The sequence below is a fragment of the Cyphellophora europaea genome, assembly GCF_000365145.1.
Source record: "Cyphellophora europaea CBS 101466 unplaced genomic scaffold supercont1.6, whole genome shotgun sequence".
NCBI lineage: Eukaryota > Fungi > Ascomycota > Eurotiomycetes > Chaetothyriales > Cyphellophoraceae > Cyphellophora > Cyphellophora europaea.
This window is the reverse complement of record NW_008481812.1, coordinates 1,122,371-1,137,201: the sequence shown is the minus strand read 5'-3', so window position 1 is coordinate 1,137,201 and position 14,831 is coordinate 1,122,371. Positions and strand designations below refer to the sequence as shown.

General features: G+C 53.0%; 5 protein-coding genes across 5 annotated transcripts; 1 reads left to right on the top strand and 4 right to left on the bottom strand.

The window, feature by feature from the left end:
* Positions 1-256: 256 nt before the first annotated feature.
* On the bottom strand, positions 257-2,793 carry HMPREF1541_06651 (uncharacterized protein; the record flags this gene model as incomplete). Its single annotated transcript, XM_008720981.1, has 6 exons — positions 257-942; positions 991-1,080; positions 1,128-1,447; positions 1,495-1,598; positions 1,725-2,113; positions 2,163-2,793. The coding sequence occupies 6 exons, from the start codon at positions 2,791-2,793 to the stop codon at positions 257-259; spliced, it is 2,220 nt and encodes a 739-aa protein (XP_008719203.1).
* Positions 2,794-3,657: 864 nt separating this feature from the next.
* Positions 3,658-4,958, top strand: HMPREF1541_06650 (uncharacterized protein; the record flags this gene model as incomplete). Its single annotated transcript, XM_008720980.1, has 2 exons — positions 3,658-3,700; positions 3,751-4,958. The coding sequence occupies 2 exons, from the start codon at positions 3,658-3,660 to the stop codon at positions 4,956-4,958; spliced, it is 1,251 nt and encodes a 416-aa protein (XP_008719202.1).
* Positions 4,959-5,451: 493 nt separating this feature from the next.
* On the bottom strand, positions 5,452-8,334 carry HMPREF1541_06649 (uncharacterized protein; the record flags this gene model as incomplete). Its single annotated transcript, XM_008720979.1, has 1 exon — positions 5,452-8,334. The coding sequence occupies one exon, from the start codon at positions 8,332-8,334 to the stop codon at positions 5,452-5,454; it is 2,883 nt and encodes a 960-aa protein (XP_008719201.1).
* A 1,111-nt stretch (positions 8,335-9,445) lies between these two features.
* HMPREF1541_06648 (uncharacterized protein) lies at positions 9,446-12,487 on the bottom strand (the record flags this gene model as incomplete). The annotated part of the gene is made up of 3 exons (XM_008720978.1): positions 9,446-9,609; positions 9,658-12,289; positions 12,359-12,487. The coding sequence occupies 3 exons, from the start codon at positions 12,485-12,487 to the stop codon at positions 9,446-9,448; spliced, it is 2,925 nt and encodes a 974-aa protein (XP_008719200.1).
* A 1,384-nt stretch (positions 12,488-13,871) lies between these two features.
* HMPREF1541_06647 (uncharacterized protein) lies at positions 13,872-14,516 on the bottom strand (the record flags this gene model as incomplete). The annotated part of the gene is made up of 1 exon (XM_008720977.1): positions 13,872-14,516. One exon carries the CDS (start codon positions 14,514-14,516, stop codon positions 13,872-13,874), a length of 645 nt encoding a protein of 214 aa, XP_008719199.1.
* Positions 14,517-14,831: the final 315 nt, after the last annotated feature.

The following is a 14,831-nucleotide window of genomic DNA, read 5'->3' as shown; positions in this document are numbered from 1 at the left end:
TGCAGGATGAGAGGTCAATATAAAGAGCAGGCGACCACACCAAGAGGGGGGCCAACGGGCAGGTGTGACAGGTGGTGGCTATGCTCCATCAGCCAATAGAATCAAGGTCCAACCGAGACCAAAAGTCCAACGTTGGGCTGCAATAACACGTGTCACACACTTCCAAGGGGCGTTTTGCCCAAGTGACCACACGTACAGGGAACAACAGATCCTACGCGGTACTTTGTAGCACTTTCGTATCGGTGCCCAATCTGCCCTAAGTCGTAGATGTCGCCTTGTCTTCCACCTTGAAGTCCAAGCTTCCCCCCGTGTCGGACACCTGCGGCAGCCCAGTCGATGACGGAGCCCTCTGAATTACATCGTCGTCCTCGACTGTCGGAGATGTACCCCTTGAGGATCTGTTCTCAACGTGGACAGCTTGCCCACCGCCCTGCTCCGCCTTCTCGTCCGATGTCTCTGTTTCACTGGAGTCGGCCTTTGCTTGTGTCGTCTCGTTCTGCGCCTGCTTCTGCTTCTTCCTCTTCAGTCCGTCTTTGACCCAGTAATGCATACTTTCCTCAATTATGACCTTCTCTTTTCTCAACCCGAAACGGTAGAGGAAGTTGTTTAGTGTACCCCATGCAACGTGACCGATATAGTAATGGATACACTCATGCGTTCGCACCAGGAAGATTTGGTTCAATTCCTCGAGTGAAATGTAATTCAATGTGCGCCTGTTGTCTTCTCGGGTAGTAGCAAGCTTCGTCTCCGGCACGAAGAGGTACACAAGAATGAAGGATAAGGTGCAGAAACCGACAAAGACGCCAACTAGAGTGGCCTGGCGGGATAGCCATGCTGGATCGGCACCATCCTCATCTGTGGTCTGAACTCCTTGACTGGAGCCACTCTGTGTATAGGTCTTGGAGGAAACCTGGGCTCGTGGAACAAAGAGCGTGAGTAAGCCTGCAGCGTGGTCAGTACAGTGTCTCAACTTCTCGAAAATCGACTTACCTGCACCGGTCAGGTTCACAAAGACTGCCAGGCTCATGCCCGCTTCTCGATTCCAGAGTGGGAATACCTCAGCCGAGTATGCGAAGGCAACTATCAGTATCAGTATAAATGCAAACACGGTGTGAGATTACACTTACCGGGACCTTGGCCCAGGGAGTAGAACAGGATGAAAAGGAAGATAAAGAAGCACACGCGTATGATCCTCTTATCATCAGCTGCTGATCCAGCATCGCCGAGGAAAGAGAGGCAAGCCGCGAATAATGACACAATCATTCCTGGATATGTCGCCAGCAACAAAAAGCGCCGCCCATACTTGTCGATCCACCAATATGCTGGAAAGGTGAAGAGGAAGTTGGCAAGCCCAAGACCCCAACTAAGCCATAAAGCACGAACATTTCTGGTGCTTTGACCGTTGATGTCCTGTATGAAGACTGTCGAGTAGAAAGCTAGAACGTTTCTGGACACAATTAGCACAAGTAGGTGTACCTTGAAAGGGAGACGTACACGCCACAGAGCTGCTGTCCGAACATCACAACAGTCGCCGCCACTGCACTTCTCCTGGTGCGATCGTTCAGGAAAAGCTGCAAGATCCTGGACCAGTAGTTTGTCTTCTTCACAGCCTCGCAGTACGGCTTGAGCCCGCCCAACGTCTCTATGGGAATCTCTGGCTGCGAGTCCCGCTGATCCGTTTTCTGGGTATCGCCGTTCGGTAGACCGATGGGAGTCTTCTCCACGTCGCCTTTGGTAGCTCGTCGACGCATGTAGTCAATTTCTTTCTGGATCTGAGCGTTGGCGAAGAAGAGCTCAGTCGCAGCTTGAAGGGGCGTCTGCCGTAGTGCACAAAGTGCTGCGAATGCTTCAGGGCCCTTGCCCTTCTTAAGCAGCCATCGTGGGGATTCTGGAATAGTCCAAATCAGGACGATTAGACAGCCAGCCGGGATACAAGCTGAAGCAATTTGAAACCTCCATGCCAGCCTATCAGTCCAATAGAAGATCAAGTTCGCACTGAAACCGCAAAAAATACCCAGCGCGTCGAACAGCTGCCAGTTCATCAGGAGCGTGCCACGCAAGTGATTCGGGCTTATCTCGGCGCCGAAGATGGGAGTCACCGAGGCTTTGGCGCCTGCACAGCGTCAGCGAATGGAGATTTTGGTCTAAAGGGTTTGACTTACCTAATCCCAGCCCAAGAAGGGCTCTCCAGATCAGCAAATGCCACCAGTGAGACTTCTGTACGGATGCGGCTCCAATGCTAGCCATAACGCAGAGACAGGCTGAAGCAAAGATGGCGCCCCTGCGACCGAGAAGGCTGGATTGCAAGGGATCGGAGACCCAGCATCCGAATATACCTGCAGTCAGGTAGGTGATCGCATTGATACCGGCGAACTTCCATATCGCTGGCCCATTGTTGACCCATCGATGCTCGCCTGGTTGACCAGGTGCACCGGGCTCATCCAACTTCCATCCAAAATATTCAGGTAACGTCTGGTTCGCCCCATTGATGACCGATTGGATCCAGCCCTGTACCATCGCGGAGAAACACAGAGTGATGATAGCAATTTTGAGCGCCTTGGGCTGCTGGAAGAAACCCTGCTCCCTCTCATCTCGCAGAGCACGCGACTCGACCTCTGTTCTTCCTTCCACGCTATCCCAGGTCGGAGGATCACAGGCAATCCGAGCAGCTTTAATGCAAAGCTCTTCATCCGCGTCAATCTCTTTTGCAAAGGCTCGAGCGGCAACATCGATGTTGGAGTAATGATGAAACAGAGGATTGTCGAGCTGGTAGCGCTTGATTTTGTGCGCCATGATTCATCCTAGGCCAGCGACACACTTACGCTTTCTAAGGGCTCCTTACCAAGAGCCATGGTGATGGCGAGCAAGCTCTTATAACTGCCAACCCGCAGAACAAGGCTGGGATATTGTAAGGCCTCGAGCTCTTCGAAGGGGAGCAGTTCGACGATCGTACTTTCGGACCCAGAGACACACGGGAGAGAGGTCCAATCATGTTGAGCCTCAAGCCACCTAGTGACCTAAATCCTGTTTGCGCTTGACTATCTTGTCGGAAAAGACACACAGGGGTTTGCTAGGCAGCTGCAGAGCGGTCAGGTCAACCGCGAATCTGATCGTGGGGTAGCTGCAGTAGCACGAAACTACGGGCTGTGCGCAAGTGTTTCGAGCTGCGCCCCCTCCCTATTGCCGCGGTGATTTGGGCAGTACCGTCTCCCGTCTGCTTCGGATCGCACACAAAACAGTCTTGCTTTTGTGACCACATCTAGCTTTCAATTGTTCGTACCTCGTCTCTGAACGATTGTTTGATGACGGTTGCTGGCAAGTTGGCCACCTGAAGCCTGGGCTTGCGACGCCCTGCAGATAAGGTGAGCCGCCACCTTCTTGGCTGGGGAGGTTGCCTTATAGGCGAGCCCACTCGGGCCGCTAGGCTTATGGCGCCGGAAGCCTCCAACCGGACGACCCTTGTCTGCCTCCCGGGGCCATTGCTAAGAAGTAAAGTTATGACGTTTCTTGCCCCTACCCCACGTTGTTTGACATGTGCTCTAGAGGTCACGTTTATTCTTAGACGTCTCTGCCTCGCAATCTTCGCCATTAGCCCTTCGTAGGGCTGCGTGGCGTGTGACGTCTGCGCAAAGTACTGCAGAATTGATAAACTGCAAGATGGGGGAACCAACGCAGGTGGTATCTGCGGCTTTCGGTTTAGGTACGTCCATAGGAAGAACTCAACAGGCACTTGAAGCTCATGCGCAATAGCCAAAAGTGCCTTTGAAACAGCGAAATGGCTTCAGAGAGTATGCAAAGCGCGCAACGATGCGGAGGAGCTGTATGGGTACACGTTACACATACGCGCACTGTCAGTACGCATTGGCCGCTTCATCGAAAAGCGCTGGTCCAATGCTGTTGATCCAGAAATCGCAGCAACTCTTGACTCCATTAGAAGTTCTATCGAGTCCGCTCACAGAGCTTTGGCAGTGCTGGACAAGATTGGGAAGCCTTTGGCTCAACAGACCGATAAGAGCTGGTACAGAAGGGTAAAATATGTCTGGGATAGCGATGTGCGCCAGGACCTTGAGAAGTCCATCGATCGGTCTGTGCAATTTCTGATATTGGACTGGTCGATGCTTCAGACCCAGGAATCTGATATGGCGCGAACAACCCTTCGGTACAGTGAAGTCTTGGAGCCTTATGCAGAGCAATCGTGGCAAAAGGCCGACCAGCGGGTGAATCGCTTGGAAATTCCAGATACCGTCCAAGAAGACGATGTTTCGGAACTGCCGAGCCCAGGAGACGAAGAGGAGTTGGATAGGTTCCAACTCCTGCCTTACCTTGATCTAAGTGAAGCCGCTCTTGTTGTACCAATCCAGCTTCGGGACGCGCAACAGTTGAAAAGGATGCTTGACGATGGCTTCGACGCGAGTTTCAGGGTTGAACATGAGCGGACGCTATTGCATCAAGCCTGTTTGAATCTTGACGAAGAAAGCCTGGAGCACTTACTGTCTTTTCAACACCGCCTTCCGGAGAGGTTCGTTGACGCCACGGACGATCGGGGCGATACTGCACTGATGTTGGTCGCAAAGCAAGCCGACGAAGATGCCAGCATCGGACTCGCCAAGCAACTACTTTCCCATAAATGCGACCCCAGCATTGTGAACCCTGGCGAGACGCCTAGGGACGCACTATATTACGTCATCGACGGCTCCAAGACTGAGAAACGCGTGACCTTATTCAAGTTGCTGGTGGATGAGTATGGTGCCGATCTATCGCTCATCACAGATGCTTTTCCGAAGAGAACAAAGCAGTACCTTGGTCAAACGAACGGAGAAGGCAGGAGAGACAGCCAGGGCGATACTGCGGTCGAGGATGATGAAGATCCGGAACTGATGCTAGAGCGTCGACCAAGTTTGTTGGAAAGAGTGAAGCGGCGCTTCTCTACGACTCACCCGGATAGTGGTAATGATTAGGGAGATGACAAGATCCGATGTGATCGCAAAAGTGGCGTTGTGGCAGGGCTAGTAGCGATCTCTTTTGCTGAAGGGGCGTCTATCTCCCTGCTGGTTATCATGAGCAATGGAGTGCCGATGAAGCACAGATCAGTCGGGGGAAGAGCTCTAGAACTTCACCAGACTTGGCATTCAATTGATATCTTGGCGCCAAGAGGCAGTGAATATTCCGGAAGCAACAAGTTGCGCTCTTTAGAAGGATCTCGTATAGGCTAGGGGCAATTACGAGAGCACCCGTAGTTCAAGCTGCATCCATTGAGCTGGTACACTAACGATGATGAGGTTTGATTCACTCTTAGAGACATGCCGACCAGTTATTAATCCTGGTGCCGGCATAGCGGTACCGAGCCTTTCGATGCAGACGTCGACCATCTTCTTAGTCTCTAACAGACGCAGAACCCACCTCTCTGGATCCGAGTCCATGCGGAGCTAGGCAGGAATGACACCCACCTTATCACAGCTTGCTGGCCTCAAGATAGCCCTTCTGCTTAAGCCAAGCTTCCACGTCTCCACGGTCTCTGCTGAGCCAGCCACTCTTCGCCTGAATGCTATCGAAGCTCTGCTCAAGGCTGCGATCGAAGCCCTTCTTGTCCTTATCGGCAAAGAAGTCCGCGACTCGCTTCTTCTGCAACTCGCTGGTGAAGCCACCAACACAGATTGCCACCACGGAGCTTAGCATCGTCATGCTAGGCGGTAGAGCCTCAACGAGCTTGCCCCAATTAGCTTTCATCCATTCGAAGCGAGCTTCGATGCCCTTTGAAGTGGACGATAGACCACCAATAGGCATATAGATATCCTGCATCTTGACTTCGCCGGACAGAGCAAGATCAAGGGTTTTCTGGATAAGCTTCTCATCCTTGGCTCTACCAAGAGTTCGAAGGCACGTGTTACGCTCGTCCGCAGTGGGCGCGCTGTGAGAACGATCCAGAAGTGCTTGCCAGTCACTCTCGTCACCGTCCCTCACACACATGGCGAAAACACTGCCACGCAAATTGGGATGCACAGCTGTAGTGTCGCCCTTCTTGAACTTGTCAAACATCTCTCGGGCGGCAGCGAGAATCTTCTTATCACCCGCAAGACCAGCTGAGCCAAACATCAAAGCCTTGAATTGGCTCAAGATATGGTCTTCATTGTCGGAAAATTCCCAGCCAAGTTCGTGAGCTTTGGCGGAACATAGAGACAGCTGGAAAGCTTTGAGAGCATCCTTCACGGACTCATCCTCGAAGACCCAGGTGCTTCTCACGGCATTAACACGAGTGATAATTTCGTTCCATACAACGAACTGTGTTTCAGTGTTGAAGGACTCCAAAAGAGCCAGAATGCCGGATGTCTTGCCGTAGCCAGAGGAAGCAAGCACGCCTGCATCTGCAATCATTCCAGCACGGTCTTCAGTGGAAAGCTTTCCGGCTTGGGCGGCTTCGCCGAGCTTAGTCAGGCGTTCGGGAGTGTAATTGGTGCGGAATAGAGAAGAGTGGTCAGTGTTGATCTTGTAGAAGTCTAGGCCACCCGGGATCTTGAAGGTCTGCTCGCGCTCTGTGAGCATGAGCTCTTCATTGACTCCATCCTTGGTCTTCAGGCCAAGAATGACAGGATAGAGGACTTCGTCTTCCTCAGGTTTCACGTCCCCAGTTCTAAGAAAACGGTTCTGCTTGAGCGTAATACTTGAGTCGGAAGGATTCTCAGTGACGGTAATGACAGGGTAGCCAATCTTCTTGGTCCAGATGTCCATCACCTTGGGAATGTCCTTCCCACTGGCCTCGCTGAGAGCCGCCCAAAGATCGCCAGTTTGAGTGTTGCCCCAAGCATGCTTCTTGATGTAACGGCGAACGCCTTCAATGAAGGTTTCCTCGCCAATATACTTCGAAATCATGCGTAGAACAGCAGAGCCTTTCGAGTAGGAGATGCTGTCAAAGATCTGGTTGATATCTTCAGCGCGATGGACAGGCACTTCGACGGGGTGAGAACTGCGTAGGCCGTCCAGACCTAGCGCACCCTGGAGCGTGTCGATGACGAAAGTCTCCCACACCTTCCATTCAGGATAGAATTCGTTGCAAGAATACCATGACATCCAGGTGGCGAAGCCTTCGTTCAGCCACAAGCCATCCCAGAAATCCATGGTCACAAGATTCCCAAACCATTGATGGGCCAGCTCGTGCTGTACGACTTCAGCCACTCTTTCACGTGTGGCAGCGCCAGAGGTTTTCTGATCGAAAAGCAGATCGACAACCCGGTAGGTGACCAAGCCCCAGTTTTCCATGGCACCAGCGGCAAAGTCTGGAATGGCCACCATATCCATCTTAGGTAGAGGATACGGGGCTTGGAATGCCTTCTCGTAAAATGCGAGAGTCTTGGCAGCAACCTCAAGCGAGAAGCTACCATCCTCGCCCTTCTGATCAGGTGTCATCCAGACTTTGATAGGAAGGCGGAACTTATCAGTCGAGATCGACTTGAGCTCACCGACGATGAAAGCAAGCAAGTAGGTTGACATGCGTGGGGATCGATTGAACTTGACAGCCTTCTTCTTGCCTCCACCCGTCTTTGAATCGACCTCAGTGGTGGAGGATTCATCCATGTTGGACAAACAGGTCAGGCTCTTATCGGCGACGAGCGTGACTGTGAATTCGGCCTTGAGAGCAGGCTCATCAAAGCACGGTAGGGCACGTCTCGCATCAGTGGCTTCAAATTGTGTGACCGCCAGATATTTGCCATCCTTCCTCTTGGAGCGGTAGAACCCAGCCATCTTGTCGTTGAGCTCGCCAGTGTAGGTGTGGACTAGCTGAACCTTTTGGCCTTTCTTGAGATCCTTGCCCAAATCGATTGTCGTGGTCTGAGTGTCTGCATCGTAGGAAAGGGTGGGGCTGTCGGTCACAAGAGCACCGTCGGCGTGCACCGAGGTAGAATGGATCTTCAGGTCAAGTGTGTTGAGGGAGATGAAGTTGCTGTCCTTAGCCACCTCGAGATCAATGACAACTTTGCCTTCAAAGGTGAATTTATCGAAGTCAGGCTCAAGAGACACATCGTAGTGTTTAGGAACGACATTGGTGGGGAGGACGATCCTCCCCTGCGCATTGGCAGCGCTCCCCGGAGTATCGGCCATGTTTCTGCACATATTGTAGGAATAATTCAGGCGAGGGAGTGTGAAAATCGAGGATGATCGAAGGAGAGAAGAGGCTGGCTGAATTCTATTAATGCGGGACGATAATCGTATGGCGCGGGCGCCTGCGCGGTTGGCAGCAAGTTGACTTCGGCTGGTGAACGAACGGCTGAGCCACGATGATGGTCTCGGAACGGTCACCGGACCTCTGGTGGCTCTAAGAGAAAGCAAGGACGGTCTCATGGACCCTGTTGTACAATGAAAGACTAGTAAATAAGTGCTGACCGAAGTGAATGGCCATTGTCAGGTTAACGGAGAAGTCCTCGAAGAATACGAGATCCCGAAAAGGCAAAGCGCCATCAGGCAACGCAGCTTCTTTTCTTCTGCTGTCGTGTGTCAGGTTCATGCCGTTTCCACATTCGCAATTTCTCTCCCTCAATAACAACTACTTCCTAACGAAACCAAGCGTGGTGCAATGCATAGCCTCGCAAGTAAGCTTTTCATCACAATCTGTGAAGGGCGCCGCCCTGGACCGTCCGAAGACCTTAATCATGAATAAAGTCTGCACTTATCTGCGTGCCAGGAACCTGAAAACCTCATAGCTTGACACAAGCAAGACTGGTCCTCGAGCTGCCTGTATGTGCAACCTCGATGGCTATCTCGGCTGCTACGGCGTCCGCTTGCCAGACCAAATCAGCCAGCAAGTTTGAGAGGACCGTCCTTGTCAGTGGACGACTCTTCATAGAAGTCTTGGTACATCCCTTCAAAACGTTGCACGCAGAGTGAAAATCTTATGGTGATTTTGATTGTCTCGATGCGCACCTACTGCGCTTGAGAGACTTGTGATCATGGTCTTACGGCTTCAGCGAGTCTATAGACCAGCTTTATTTGCCGACCAGTTTCTTCCATGCTGCAACGCAACGCATCCTTTAAAACGCCCGCTCGAATGTCAGTCTTTGGGTATCTTTCGTAGCAAGTGCATCATGTCGAAACGCATATTCGACTAGCGTTCGTTTGGCGAGCCCCAAACCGCTTCTGAGTCCTCTTTGTTCCACAGAATGGTTCTATGGCCCCTCAATCTCGACCATGGCTCTTAGTGTCATCGGCGCCATATCCATGCTGTTGTGCCCATTTGCAACCCCCGAAAGCCCGAGAACCTTTACCCCTGTACAAAGCTCGCCGCCGCCACTGGCCCTCCTCCCAAGCAGGTCTCTGTACACAAACAAGGAAATGAATGACTACCCAACGCCAAGGTGCAGCTCGTCGATCGTTAATGCTAATTCTAAGCACGGTATTCGTGAAGTGATGTGTGGCTGTGTTGAAGAAATAGAGTATTCGTACGCCTAGGCTTGGTCTAGGATTTCGGCGATGCTGGCGGAAGGCTCGCATTGTTGGCTCGATGAGCAACGGGTGGCGAAGCTCGGCTTGGTGAGGGGATCGATGGCACCGAGGAACGCTTCGAGATAACCTGTAGCTTTTTCCGCAGCGCCGTCAATCGTCCTGTGATGCTAGTCACAACTGCTGATGTTAGTGCTTGATGCTATAACAAGTTGAGGTAATACTTACGGCCCTTGACAGTCTTCCTATCCTCCGCCTCAAGTCCATTGATTGGGATGTCATTATCCTTGTCTTCATCCTCATTTGCTCCTGCCTGGTTGGAAAGTGGTTCCTCGTCATTCTCAAGCACAGCCTCGAGCATGCGAATGGCAGTGATGTACGAGATCTCACAGCCAGGAAGGTCCTCACCCGTCAACTCGTTGATGGCGGCCGAGCGACTCATTTCCAGTGCCCTGTCATACATCAACTTCTCTGCAGTGATACCCGAACCGACTATGAGTTGCTCAGCCGATCCTCCTATGCCACCACTTGACGCAGTCTCAGCTGAGATGTTGTTTGGGTGGCTAGGATGATCCTCGGGCAGTCGCTTTTGGCTGTCGATGAGCCTCATCCGAACAAGCTCAGTCTTCTCCAGGATCTCGTTGAATCGATTCCGGGCCCATTGGACTACGTTGTTCATTCTCTGCTGAGCCTGACCCGCGTTCTTGCCATTGAGCGCATCACCAGTAGAGTCCCGCTTGCGTACCCACCATCGAGTTGCCAAATGAAGGCCCTTCGCCAAAAGTCCACACGACTTGACATACAAGACCAGTGCTTCCTCCGATACAATGACCAGGGCTTCAATGGTGAGTTCATCGCTGTAATTCTCCGGTTCGTCATTCGTGCCCGCATCGCGGAGACCTAGACCGGCCTGATTTGATGATGGCGTGGCAGGCGTAAGCTGCTTGTACTTGACCTCAGCAAAGCCATAAACAACGTCGCTTCGAGTTGCAATCTCCTCCACAGCTTGTACCACGCGCGAATCTTCATCGAGAGGCGTAGCCTTACTTGTGTCGCCGATCACCACGAGGCTGCTTTGTGCGCCAGGCTGAACGGGGAACGGGCTGTAGCCTCCGGGAGGTGACCTACCTCCACGCACGAGATTGACAGGTGGAGAAAAACCGATACCAAACAAGCGGCCACTGGCCATGTTCAGAGCCTTGGAAATGGCCGAGGTGGCAGAGGAAGGGCTTGGACCATATCGGCGTTCGTACGAATTGTTGCGGTGGTGCAGTGGACGACCGGACGCAATCTGAACAGCTCGAGACGCACTAGTCTGTGCACCTGTGCTAGAATTAGGAGCGCCCTGTGTAGTGGCCCGACGGACCATAGCACCAGATTTAGGGGACAAGGAACTGGGCGTTGTACCAGGCTTCGTACGAGGACTTGCGGCCATCTCGTCGGCAAAGGCGTTGACCTCAATCTGCTTCTTTTCCACGACAACGTAGTCGCGCTCAAAGGCAATATCTTGCGCGACGCGTTCTTCATCTTTCTCCTGTTGCCGCAGACGAGCCTGCTCTTCGTCTAGCAGTTCATTACGCAAGGACGACGGTGGGCGGCCACTACCACTGCCCTGGCGTGCCATTGCTGCTGAAGCTGGGGGTGGGTTATTTTGCTGTAACTCCTGTCGACCTGGAGCAGTGACGTGTGAGGCCAACTTAGGTCTGGCTTCGTTCGGGCTAGACGGGCGATCATTGCTAGGTCTACGCTCAACCTGGGTACGGGTGGAGGTACTTGGCTGGCGAGAAATGTGGGACGCCCGCCGTGGAGGCGGGTCCTGGCCGATGGCCTCTTCTGACGCAGCTCGAATATGGTCCTGGTAGGGGCTCTCGGCATCGCGGCGTACGCCAGGTCGAGCAAGTCCCGCAGGATCTGTACGACTTGAGCGGCGCCTATCGGGAGCTGGCTCAGAAGCCGGTTCTGGCTGCTGCATATCTTCCGTGGCAAGGCCCGGGATCTCGCCGACCACCACTTCATGACCAAAGAAGTCTGGGAATGAGACACGTTCGCGGGGGTCTCTCTTGAGCAACAGTCTGATCAGTCTTTTCATGGGATCGGAGATAACAACATCTTCTGGAAACTTGATGCGATCCTCGCCCTTCTCAATGCGTCGTAGCAGATCGACATGATTTGCAGCTCTGAAGGGCGGCTTGGAAGTGACCATCTCATATAGGACCGTTCCGACCGACCAGAGATCAGCTTTGGCGTCATACTTTTCGTAACGCAGAATCTCGGGGGCCATGTAGAGGGGAGAACCGCATAAGGTCTCGGCGAGGGAAGTAGGAGGCAGAGCTCGAGCGAAGCCGAAGTCGGCGATCTTCAGCATAGGCAGGGACGGTATACCACAGACTGGAATGAGGGCAGTTTCGCTGGCGCAGTATGGCATGACCTGAGGCTTTCGCTTCTGAAAGTACATGGGCGACGGATTTAGGAGGAGGTTCTGTGGCTTGACGTCGCGATGAATGAGATTCCTCGCCCGGAGGAATTGTAGAGCGCTGGCGAGCTGTTGCAGAAAGTGGCGAACCACAACCTCATGCAGACCTCCCACCCGAGGATTGGGGTATTTTTCCATCATATTTCCGAGCAGTTCGCTGTGCCTAATAGTATCCCGCTTCTTGATGAACTGAGATAGATCGCCTAGGGCGACATATTCCATTACCAAATGGATATGGGAGGAGGTCTCTTTGCAGTCAATCAGTGCGACGATATGCGGATGATGGAGGCCTTTGAGGATGGATATCTCGGAGGTAAGGTTGTCCCGAAGCTTCTTGTTCAGCTTGACCAGATTGACGGATTTGATAGCGACAATGGATTGAACATTCTGGGGGCTCTGCTTCGTCGTCAGACTTGCTCGCTGCTGGGCTTCTCGATGCTCTGCGGGCGGACTTACCGTATGAATTGCCTTGTAGACGGTTGCGAAGCTGCCGCGGCCGATTTCCTCTTGACGCTGGAAGGCACCTATCCTCTCAGACTCTCGTGACCGCCTCGGGGTCGAGGACTGGCTGTGTGCGGTAGCCATGATGGGCTGTGCCCCTCACGGGATGAAATGAAGGACCTCGGAAAACGTCGATGGTAACGATGTCGACTACCGTTGACTGGACCGACGAGGTTGATGAAAGGTTTGGCTGGACATGGATAGCACGAGACTCGGCGGTGTGGAGGTCCAGCAACGATCGAGTAAGCTGGGCAACGAAAGTGTGGTGTTCTGAGGGGCAACAGGCTGAAGGCTCGGCTCTGCTGTTGTTCAGTTGCCTTATTGCGCAATGAGAGCCCTTTTGGCAGCACACCCGCGAAGCGGAGGCACCAGTGATTTTCCCGGGCACGGTTCTTTGGTAGGGATTTCGGTATTGTATAGCCTTCACAGCAGTATAAGGACGGCTATTTTCAGGCAGCAAAGCCAGGCAGTGGAAGAGATTCCCGTGATGTAACTCTTGAGATGTGAGTAGCCGTTGCTAGGTGACTACCTCAGACAAGTGGGCAGCCAGGATATAGGATCTAAGTGAGTCATAGAACAACAGATAAGAAGATAGAGGGAAGTAGATGCTAGGGAAGGGCGTGAATGAAACAAGAAGCAGTGCGGATAAAGGTGTTGAGAGGGATGAGGACAGAAGAGAGGCGTATGGCGAGATGGAGGCGCGCAGTCACCAGGTGCAAGATGTGAGAGTTCCAGGCGTGGTCATAGCCAGAGATAGCGCCTACTGGGCCTTATCGATATACACTGCCAAGCACCAATCGCTATCCAGCACAGTGTCCGCACCTGACCTGACCTGGGTGATCTTCCATCTCCTCTGTTTGCGACACTGTCACCATCCACACAGGCGTGCAGTCGCTTCAGAGTGTGACTCTACATCAGCCTGACAACTCCGAGCATCAAGCGGTGCTTTAGGACCAGGTGTTCATCTCACTCCACTAGGTACTTTATCGGACTTTGGATGCCTGCTGACACTGGCCAATCAAGGCATTGTTTCGGCTTTACAATGTTGCTGGCGACTCTGATGAGGTCTTTGACTCGATTCGCACGCCGCCCGACAACAACCAACAAACTATGGGGAGATGATACCTTGCAGACGATCAATAGCCTGAGCAAGAAGTCAATTCGCATCCCACGCCTCGTGGGAGCTGCGTGCGCTGCAGCGATGGCAGCGCGTCTGCGGGGTCCGATGGCAGGTTACACCTGCTTCTCCGCTTATTCCTTCCCATTGGGACACACATCCACTGCTGCTGACTGGCAGGATTCGGGTTGTCAGAGTTGAACAATCACTACGGAAATACACATCCCTAATAGACTGCCGCCATTGTCCCAATGTTTCTCTAGCTCGATGACTCGGTGCGACTCAGGGACTCATCCGGAGTACTTTTCCTCATACCCTACCGTTCTAAACTGAAGGTGCCGCCCTCGTCTTCTAGCTCTTCAGCTTCTCTATCCATCGGATTGCAGTCTCCGGCTCCAATCTTTCATGGTACTTTGGGTTTATATAAGTCTGCCTGACGACGCCCTCGTCATCCACTAAGATGGTGGCTGGCACAGGCACGTCCATTGACTTGTTTGGATCATGAAATCCGTTGTCCAAGGAGCCGATTATAGGGCGCATAGACTCTGGTTGTTTATTGACGATCCCGAGTCGACTGGCAAGAACGTTGCCGGTATCTGAAAGCACCATATAATCCAACCCCATCTTCTCCTTCCGTGACAAAGACTGGTCCGGGGCATCGGGTGAGATTGCAACGAGCGTCACGCCCTTCGCGCGGATCGTATGCGAATGCTTCTGCAGAGCACGCAGCTCGATGTTGCACATTGGACACCATCCGCCCCGGTAGAAGGAGATTAGCAAAGGACCTTTGCCAAGCAGTGTGTCTTTGGACCATGGATGCCCGTTTGCGTCGGGCAAGCTAAAGTCTGGCAGCCTATCACCCACTTTCACCGCTGCCTCACGCCTGAACCCAATCTCGTGGTCCCTGATCGCTGCCTTGAAAGTAGCAGAGACGTCTGGTGGGATATTGCGATGTAAGTTATCGTAGAAGGAAGTGAGCTCCGAGGCGAGGGCCATGCTGGACTGCGACCGCTGTGTCCCAAAAACACGTAGAGAGGCCTGCTAGCAAGTTCGGTCGGGACGCGCACACCGCGGTGTCTCGCAATATATGAATGACCTCTCCATCGCCCGCCGCACGATCCATAATCCGCCGAGATGTGGGTCGGCGCTCCAAACGACCCACTCGGGAGAGCGATTATGTGTACCTACCTGCCATTTCCAGACAGCGTCTTACGTGCAAGGACGAAATGCACGATACTCGCCAATGGCGAAGTCCATTTCACCTGACAAAGCGGGCGCTCGCGAAGTGACTAATCGTGGAGTACCATGGCG